Below are 10,597 nucleotides of genomic sequence, written 5' to 3' on the forward strand. Positions count from 1 at the left end.
AGCCAATGATACATTTAAGAGACAGAGTAGAACAATTGGGCTGGATTACAGGTTGCACTAACTATGGGGAATGAAATAATTACCAAAAACTTTGGGAAAGTAGGCCCAGCAAATAGTCAAACAACTATTCCTTATACTAGTTGATTGTTGCAGCTACCTTGGGTAAGAAAATGCTCGATTGGTTAGAAGATGAGTCCCAATCCTGGTTCTGCTCCTCACACCTTGTGCTACTTGAAACTCATCATTTCCCTTATCCAGGAATATGTAAAATAAAGGGCTATGAAGAACTAGGTTCTAAAGTCTCTTTTAGCTGAGTCCAAGAAATGTAAAGACATAATAAGTGGAATAAGCCCCCTAACTTTTCAACTAATTGGTGATATTTAGAGGGAGACCTGACAATTGTTTGTCCTACAGATCTTTTCCATTTTTCTATTTTGGTAGCTTTGGAGATAAATATGGGTAGAGGGCAAGACATGAGTGGAATGCAAGCATGTTGTGGAATTGGAATAAGGAAGACAAGTTCAAATCTAGCTTCAGGCACTTACTAGCCATGTGACCCTGGACAAGTCACTTAACCTCTGTGCTTCAGTTTCTTCCTCAGTAAAATGAAGACAGTAATTGTACCTTCCTTGGAGGGCTATTGTGAGGAACAAATGAGACAACAATTGTAAAACACTTATCATGATGCTTGACACATATAAGCACTATATAAATGTTAGCTATTATTATCATCACCATCAAGGACATCAAGGGTAACCTCTGCTCCAAAGGCTCATGAATTTGGTGATGGCTGCTTTGACATCCTTGTTCCTCAGGGTATAGATGAGGGGGTTCACTACAGGTGTGAGGATGGCATATACCACATTCCCCATTATGTGGAAGTCTACAGGAAGGTCAGCCCTGTAGACCACATATGACACAATCATAGATGTATAGTAGGTACCAACAACAAGAAGATGAGATGTGCATGTGGAGAAGGCCTTCGCCCGACCCTCCTTTGAGCTGATCTTCATAATGGAGATAAGAATTCGAGCATAGGATAGGACCACCAGTAGCAGGGGGGTGAAGGAGACAGCTATGGCACAGCAGAAACCCAGGAATGTCTGAAAGGTGGGGTCTGAACAAGAGGCCTGAACCACTGCCAGATGGTCACAGAAACAGTGCAAGATATGGACCAGAGTACCAAAAGCCATCTGGGATGACTGGACCACAGCTGGGATGGGAAACAGGAGTGCAACTAACCAGGCACTTGCTGCCAGCTTGGCATTGACCTGTGGGGTCATGCGGACTGTATAGTGCAATGGGTGACAGATAGCTTCATAGCGGTCATAGGCCATGACCACTAGCATAAAGGCTTCAGAGCAAGAAAAGCTATGGAAGAAGTACATTTGCAGAAAGCAAGCTGGAAAGGAGAGGATTCTGTCACCTAACAAATAGAGGGAGAGCATCTTGGGGATGGTGGTTGTAGTAAAGAGGATGTCCAAGACTGAGAGGTTGGTCAGGAAGAAGTACATGGGTTTGTGAAGGTTGGAGTCACTCATCACAGCCACCAGGATCAGGAAGTTGCCAGTGATGACAAGGAGATAGAGGATAAGGAAGATGAAGAAGACAGGGAGAAAGAGAGACTTTGAGAGGGAGGGGATGCCCATCAGATAAAAGGAGATGGGGGAGCCATCTGAGTTGTTACAGGTCCATGCATCCATGATGAAACAGAACTTGGCCTTATGGGAATTAATGATGAGAATATCTGGAAATGGGAACCATCAAAAAATGTTAGTCCTTACAAAGATGCCTATAGACTATTTTTCTGTGGACAAATCTCTATTTCCCACCATGCCTAATGCAGCCATTGGAAGGGGGCATGGTACATTCAAAAGAAAAAAGATTTTCTTAGTCTGATGAGACCAGCGTTCAAATCTAAGTTCTATGATTTGCCATTTTGCATCTGCTGATTTGCCTGGTTTTCGATTTCAAAAAACAAGATGCCTTTCCTAGGATAAGCTCATCACTTTTAATCTCACAACCATTTGCTGCTAACTCAAGTCTTGCTTGACACTGTTTCCCTCAGACTCCTCTGTTTGAATGGCTGAAGAATAGAGTACCAAACCCCTTCCAGAGACTTCCTTTATAGAGGGCAGAAGCTGGACTCAGGTCACTCCACTAGGCATCTGCTTCTCTGCCTGATTTCAACTCTATAGAATATGATGCTTTCTGGTGTCTCTCTGCCCTAAGCCCCACCTTATTTTCCTGCCTCCTTTTGTGTGTTGTCTTCTCTCATTAGATCATAATTGATTGTAGGGACTATATTTTATTAATTGTAACCCTAGAACTTAGCACAATGCATGACACATAGTAGGCACTTAATAAATATTTATTGGGGTGGATTAGACTTACCAGATCTGTGATCCCAGGGAAATCAAGTCACCTAGAAAAGGCAGTAGGTTTTACTGAAATGAATGCTAGATTGGGGGTCAAAGAATTAGGGTGTGAGTCTTGATCTTGTCACTTTTTACCTGTTCTATTTTGGTCAAGTCACAACCCCTCTGGACCTCAGTTTCCTCATTTGTACAATGGGGTAGAACTAGATAATATCCCAGCTCTAAACATCTGTGATCTATGACCTCTAGCTGTCTCCATTTTCACACTGGGGAAAATGGAGAAAATACCTTCCCTTCTTCTGGATTATTATGAAGAATATAGGTTGTAAAAGTGCTAGAATAGCCTCAGTTATAAAAGGCTGGTATGTAATTAAGCTCCTTCATTGGTCATCCATTGGAATCATTGGCCTGGGGACAAAGGGAGTGGGGTGGCAGTTGACCCTGGCTTAAAACCCTTCAGGTATTACATATTGATTGAATCCCACTAATTATTTTTATTTTTAAAAAACTCTTCCTTTCCATCTTAGAATCAATACAGTGTATTGGTTCCAAGGTAAAAGAGTGGTAAGGGCTAGGCAATAAGGGTTAAGTAACTTGTTCAGGATCACACAGCTAGGAAGTATATGAAGCCAGATTTGAATCCAGGTTTGAAATCTCTGCCCCAATCTCACTAATTATTGTGGGCTGTTTGACCAAGCTAAGAGTCTCCCTTTGAGCTGTCAAAGGGAGGTGACCTGAACCATGAGTTAGAAAGAACTCAGTTCAAATTCAGCATCAGAACAAGTCACTTTACTTCTGTCTGCCTCGGTTTCCTCAGCTATAAAATGGGGATGATAACAGCACCTATATCTCAGGGCTGTTGTGAAGATCAAATGAAATAGCATTTGTAAAACACTTAGTACAGAGCCTGGCACATAGTAGGCACTTAATAAATATTTGTTCCTCCCTCTCTATTATAAACTTTTATGGTCTTAAACTATTGTTTTTGTCTCAGCCCTAGGAGTCTTTTTCCTTGCTACTGTGGACCACATTGACATGAATACAGGTACCTAGACCTGTGTTTTGGGCCTTTGTAGGGCTTTCTTGGAGACTTGGCATCAATCTTGTCTTTGGTTGTTTAGACCTACCGTTTGTTTCTGGTCTATAGCTCCACTCACTGTCTTTCCTTCTGGATCATTGTAATCACCACTTCCTTATATATATATTGTTTTCCCCATTAGGATATAAATTCCTCAAGGGAACAGACTATATTTGCGTTTATATTTGTATTCTTCCTCATCTTTATTCCCCCTCAACACACTTATTATATTTCTAGAAACATAGTAAACATAAAAAGCTTTTTCATTTTTAGAAATTAATTACAAGAGTTCCTAATAGTTTTAAGACTTCTAAAGTCCATTTGGGGTGTGAGCTGTCCAAGGATTAAATTATTGTTTCATATTACTCCTTTTCCTATAGTCTATATCCCCATGAAACAGCCCTATTAGCAGTTCCCCTTACTGGACATCCCATATCTTCCCTCTGTACCTTTGCACTATTGGTCCTCTCTGCCTGGAATACACTCTTTCCTGGCCTCTTTACCTCTTAAGAATTCCTTTGTTGTTTAGTCATGTTCAACTCTTTGCAATTCTCTTTGGGGTTTTCTTGGCAAAAAATACTAGAGTGGTTCACCATTTTCTACTCTAGCTCATTTTGCAGATGAGGAAACTGAGGCAAACAGGGTTAGGACATATTATCCAGATTCACACAGCTAGTATTTGAGGCTGGATTTGAACTATTTGAACTTCAGAGCCAGGAAGACCTGGATTAAAATTTCATCATTTGAATGTCAATTTGGCCTGAGATACTAGTCATGTGACCCTGGACAACTCACTTAACCATTGTTTGCCTCAATTTCTTCATCTATGAAATGGGGATAATTATAGCATCCAAGTCCCAAGTTGTCACAAGGATCAAATGAGATAATATTTGTAAAAAGTGCTTAGCGTGTCACTAATATAGTAGTTACAATATCAATGAGTTTCCCTTTCCTTCCCCATCTCTGACCCATATTATCTATGTGACACTGGGCAAGTTACCTCTCATTGCTTTGTGAAACTTTTTAAGCCCTTATCTTCTGTCTTAGAAGAGGAGTATGTATTGATTCCAAGGCAGAAGAGCAGTAAGGGCTAGGCAATTGGGGTTAAGTGACTTGCCCAGGGTCACACAGCTAGGATGTATCTAAGATCGGATTTGAATCCAGGACTTCCCATTTAGCTCTCAATCCACTGAGCCACCTAACTGCCCCTTTCTGTACCAATTTTTATGACTTTTTGTTGCCAGAGATATGAAAAGCTCTCACATACTTATTAGCATATTCCCAATCCCAGTGAAATCACAGGACCAGCCATGAATAGTGACTAAATACCCCCCCTGAATACAATGTAAATCTCTTGAAATTAAGGATGATTTTCATTTTTTTCTTTTATCCCTAGAACCTAGCACATTGTCTAGTAGAGTAAACACTCAAATGAATGAAACATCAATTACTATGTTCCTTGGAAAGGGCCAATACAAATAGGTGAGTGGTGACCAAGGAAGAGAATTTTATTCTGGAAGACAAGTTGCCAAGTTGGTGAGTAGAGCAATAGGATAGTTGATTGCCATTTTTTTTTGTTTTTCCCAAAAGCAGTGGTATCATTAATTTGAGTGCTATTCCTAAGGTAAAAGACAGAAAGTAGGATTAGGAGGAAGAAGCAATGGACAAGACAGATGGCAAGATGACTAGATTGAAGCCTGGGTAGGTCTGGGAATAGCTTAATAAATGTTCGTTAAATTGGACAAAATATTTAATGCCATTTTACAAGCGAGGAAGTCATGAATCAGAGATGCAAATGCAAGTGGCCACAATCCCAAGAGTTGGGTCTCTAAGACACATTAGCTATGTGATCCTGGGCATATCACCTCTGAGAGCTCTGTACAACTCTTTTTCAAAAAGTTCTTATCCACCTTCTTAGAATAGGAATGTGTATTGATTCCAAGACAAAAGAGCAGTAAGGACTAGTAATTGGGGTTAAATTGGGAACTGAGACTTCCACTCAGATCTTTTAATTCCAAATTTTTGCCCTTTTCCACCACATCATGCTTCTAGAATGCACACAGTGTGGACAATCTCTTAGTAGGATGCTATATCCTAAACCAATGGTATGGCACTATGTATGTTGCTAAAGAGAATGATAAATTGGGAAATGAACTGGATGGGAAGCCAGAGCACATAGGTTCAAATCTGACTTCTTAATATGCTTGGTCATTGCCAAATCATTTAAGTCTTGAACCTCAGTTTCCTCCTTTGAAAAATAAGGGGGCTAGACTAGTTGTTTTCCATCATTGCCCCCTAGCTCTAAATTTTGTTCTATATCATTCACTTCTTTTTGTCTTTTGTGCTTAATTTCATTGTGAATTGAGGCTTGGAGCACCTTTTTACTTTGTATAAAGAAAAGATTCCTGAGCAAAAGAATGGCATAGGAAAGAATGTAGAAGGTATGATTAATTGCCAAAGAGAATTTCAAGGTTCCATGGTTTTATGAATGTGGGTACTCTCTTTATTAATACAACTCATGATTCTCTCAGCACCTTAGTAAATGATCTTCCTGAGTTATTGTGGTCAATAACCACACCATCCAGTGGTCAAACTTCTGAGACACAGAATTACACAAGATCTCTGATTTGAAAGGAGATCTAAGAGGACATCTAGGTTAACCCATATCTGAACAAGAATTCCTTCCACTGCAGTCCCCAACAAATGACCATCCAAATTTTGCTTGAAGATGGGTGGGACACCCATTACTTCTTGGAGGCAGCCTGTTCCACTAGAGGACAACTCGAATTATTTTGATGTTTTCCTTAAGTTGTGATTAAATATTCCTTTCCACCAGCTTTCCTACGTCATTTTAAGTTCTGCACTCAGGAGTAAAATAAATACTTGAAGATAGTTCTCATGCTCCCCCAAAGTCTTCTCTTCTCTGGGCTAAATATCCCTAATTCCTTTCAATTGATCAGTGAATGCCATGGTATAGAGGCTACTCACCAACCTTGTCTCCTTTCTCCAGATGATTTCTGGTTTGTCAACATCTTTGTTACTGTGTTGCCCTATAACCAAACAAATATTCTAGATGTGGTCCCACCAAGGCTGAGGACTCCAGGTCTTATCATTGCTCTGGTCCTGAGCGCTGTGCTTCTCTTTCAGTGAAAGCAAAGATTACATCAACTTTGTTTTGGTTTCTATATTGCTCTGTTGATGTACAGGGTTGGAATTTCACCTTTTAGAGCTCAGAGATGGAGAAACAGAGAAAGCTCCAACCCTGGCTCCCTTCTGTCTCCAGCTTTGCCTCTTGGCACACCCCTGGAAAGTCCTGAGACATCAGGAATCTGAGATCCTCAGTTTTATGCCCCTGCTTACCTGCCCATATTTGGAAACCCTGAATCTAGTGCTTCTCTTCCTCACCTGGCCAGCCACAGGGTTAGGGAAGAGCAACTGTGACCCACTCCTGGCTCCTTTAAATCCAAGACTATGCTCTTTTCTTCTCCTCACCTCCTCCACCTTTTCTCTTCCCTAGAGGAACTGATACCTCCCCCAGGCTATTGGAGATCAGCACTAGCACCTCTGCCCCTGAGGTTCCTTTTCCCTCTTGCCCTGGGGATGCTGCCTGCCAGACAGACAATAACAACTGTCTGGCACCAGAGGAGAAAAGAGCCTTTGGGGTTTGCTTATTTGAGATTAACCAGGATGTGGGGGCATTGTGTTCTGGCTCCAGCCCCCATAGCAATAACTTTTTGTATAGTACTTTCTGGTTATTAAACATTTTCATATATCCATGACTTTGTGGTGGAGGGGAAGGAACCATATATCTGGAGTCAAATAAGTTGGGATCAAGTCCCCTTGCTGTTACTTTCTGTTTGACTTTAGCAATTTGCTTTTTCTCTCTGGGCCTCAGTTTCCTTCTCTATATAACGAGGTATTTAGGGTGGAGATTCTTTAACCTAGGGTCTGTGAACTTTTAAAAACAGTTTGGTAACTATATTTTCATAGGTTTGGTTTCCTTTGATGAATTTAAAACATGATTCTGAGAAAGGGGACATCAGCAGTTGAGGGAATATAGTAAAGGTTTCATGTAGAAGATGGTACTTGAGCTGTACTAGAGGAAGAGAGGGACTCTATGAGGTGGAATTAATGAAGGAATGCATTCCAATCACGTGAGATTACAGGTGACAGCTTCCATCCTTTTTATATTGATTTTATTTCACCTACCCATTCAATTTGTGAATGAGAATGGGACCTCATAATATCATTTCTCAGATAGAAGCACAGGAGCTCACTTGCCTGTGCTCTAAACTTCATCCTAGGTCATTGACCTTGAAAGACTCAATTATCCCACATGCAAATACATCTGATCCCTAATTACATATATGGACCAATGACACATCATAAAAGGATGTTTTACACATTGCTTTGACCATATTAAATAAATGCTTGTCAACTAATTATTTATGAAAGTACCCCAGTATGCAGGGACTGAAGAAGATATGTTAGATCAGGGTAGAACATACAAAACTCATATCTCTAGGTATGCTTTAATTGAAGACTGAACCAATGGATAGCCTGGGGGACAGAATTTCTGGTTGATCTTTGAAGACCTCAATAGAAACAATTCTAATATGAGAGGGATTAGTTTATGGGAGGCAGCTTAGTCAGTATTTGATTGTGAATCTGAGGATGTGGTTTCAAGTCATGGCTCTGCTACTTGCTACTTATGTGACCTTGAGCAAATTACTTAATTTATTTTGGCTTTGGTTTCCTCATCCAGAAAATGAAGGGATTGGACTAGATGACCTCTAAGGTCCCTTCAAGCTCCAGAACCTAAGATCTATAAACAATAATAAACAAACCAGGAACTAAGCTAAATCAGCACCATGGTTAGCAACCTGTTTCTTATACCTGGAGCAGTGCCATAGGCAATAATATATCTGCAAGAGTCAGCACCTTGTTTCCAAATTATGAATTATTACCTTGTTATGAGGCTTGTAGTACAGTATGTTTGTGATCAATTTGAAGTGAGAAGACTTTTGTCCCAGTTTTTCTGCTTAAAAGCAGTGTGATCTTGAAAATGTCACTAAACTCTCTTGAGACCCAATTGTTTACATGTGGTATGGGGATAATGATCCGTGTGCCTTGTTTACCTTATTGGTTAATAATGTTAACAAAATTAAAAGCACTCAGAGAGTGACTGGGATGCCATACGATAATTACTTAAATGAACTGAGAATGTTGAGCCTGGAAAAGAAGTTCAGGGAGACCTAATTACTGGCAAGTGTTTCAAGAGATGTCAGGGAAGAGAGTGTAGATTTGTTCTGTTTGGTCCTAGAGAGAGTTAACTAAGAATTGTGTGTGTGTGTGTGTGTGTGTGTGTGTGTGTGTGTGTGTGTGTGTGTGTGTGTGTGTATAAGAGAGAGAGAGACAGAGAGACAGAGACAGAGAGACAGAGACAGAGACAGACAGACAAAGAGACAGAGAGACAGAGAGACAGAGAGACAGAGAGAGATTGAAGTTTTTAGAAGCATATTTCAGTTCAATGTAAGGAAAATTTCCCTAACAATTGGAATTTCTCGAAAGTGAAATGGGCCATTTGAGGGAATAGTGAGTTCTTCATCACTGGAGATATGTAAGCAGATCACATTGAGGATATGTTAGCTAAAATCTCTACATCAGGTTAGATGTATATTAGATGACCAATGAGGTCCCTCTTCAGCACTGAGATTCTGATTCTCACAATGTGGTTATAATGTTAGAAGGAAATAATTGATATGAAAGTGCTTTCTAAGTTATAAAGTCCTTTGAAATCTACATAAGGCTACATTATAAGTACTTTGTAAATGAGTCATTTTAAATAACAAAATACTTTGAAACCAGTAAAGTAGTTGTAACCCCCCAAATATTTTACAAACTAAAAGCCTTCTAAAATTTCAAAGTGCCCTGAAAATTATTATTTTGCCATTTGTTGGTAATAAGGATAATAATAATAATTCAACACAACTCCACAACCTTTTATTAAATGCCTGCTATATTCCAGTAGACCTCAGGAATATAATCTCTGCTCCCCAAAAGCTTACATATTACTGTGGGGAGGGATAACCTGAAACTGAAGAAATGATCCTCCTCTAGATGGAACCTTTCTCCTCAATCCATTAATTCATTTATTTGGCAAGCATTTGTTAAATGCCTACTGTATGCTGGGGACCGGGAGAATATGCAAAATTTAGACAAGATATGGTCTCTTCTTTCATAGTGCTTAGAGCCTAGTAAAGAGAAGAGGTATTAAGATAGATGAAGGGGGCAGCTGGGTAGCTAAGTGGATTGAGAGCCAGGCCTAGAAACAGGAGGTCCTAGGTTCAAATCTGGCCTCAGACACTTCCCAGCTGTGTGACCCTGGGCAAGTCACTTGACCCCCATTGCCTACCCTTACCACTCTTCCACCTATAAGTCAATACACAGAAGTTACGGGTTTAAAAAAAAGTTTAAAAAAAGATAGATGAGCATTGTATATAATATTATATTATAAGTGCATTAAACCTGATGGATAGGACTTTCTCCCAGAGTACTATAGTGGTAGCAAAGGACATATCATAAAGCCAGCCCAGGGTCATTTGGTGAACCAGCCTCTGTAGCTAGATGAGAAACAGTATGCTTTAGTGAAAAGAGCACTAGATTTAGGGACAAAGGTCTTAGATTCAAATCCTAGCAGATTAAAAAATTATTTGCTGTGTGAGTGAATAGATTCCTCTGTCTGATAACTCATTTTTATTATTTATAAAATGAATGATTTGGAGTAGGAGAGGCTTTTGGGATAAGGTCTCAAGTAAGCATCAGTCTAGATAACAAAACACAGAAGGAACCATGTGAGTGAGAAAAGAAGCTAAAAACTCTTAGCTGGAATTGACCTAAAGAAAATTTCCCTACAGAATTCCCCCTAAGTATACCTTGGGAATGATTCCAGGAATTTCCTAACCACTGTGCAAAGGAGAGGGAAGCAGCCAAAGGCATAACCCCAGATCGGTACATAATTGATGATTTCTTGCTTTTCTTGCTTTTCTTTCTTTCTTTCTTTCTTTCTTTCTTTCTTTCTTTCTTTCTTTCTTTCTTTCTTTCTTTCTTTCTTTCTTTCTTTCTTTCTTTCTTTCTTTCT

General features: G+C 39.8%; 1 protein-coding gene across 1 annotated transcript; it reads right to left on the reverse strand.

Annotated features, from left to right (window-relative positions):
• Positions 1–746: 746 nt before the first annotated feature.
• LOC123241219 (olfactory receptor 2AT4-like) lies at positions 747–1,703 on the reverse strand. The gene has a single exon (XM_044668921.1). It carries the CDS (start codon positions 1,701–1,703, stop codon positions 747–749), a length of 957 nt encoding a protein of 318 aa, XP_044524856.1.
• Between the last annotated feature and the right edge of the window lie 8,894 nt (positions 1,704–10,597).

Source organism: Gracilinanus agilis, chromosome 3, assembly GCF_016433145.1.
Source record: "Gracilinanus agilis isolate LMUSP501 chromosome 3, AgileGrace, whole genome shotgun sequence".
NCBI classification, from domain to species: domain Eukaryota; kingdom Metazoa; phylum Chordata; class Mammalia; order Didelphimorphia; family Didelphidae; genus Gracilinanus; species Gracilinanus agilis.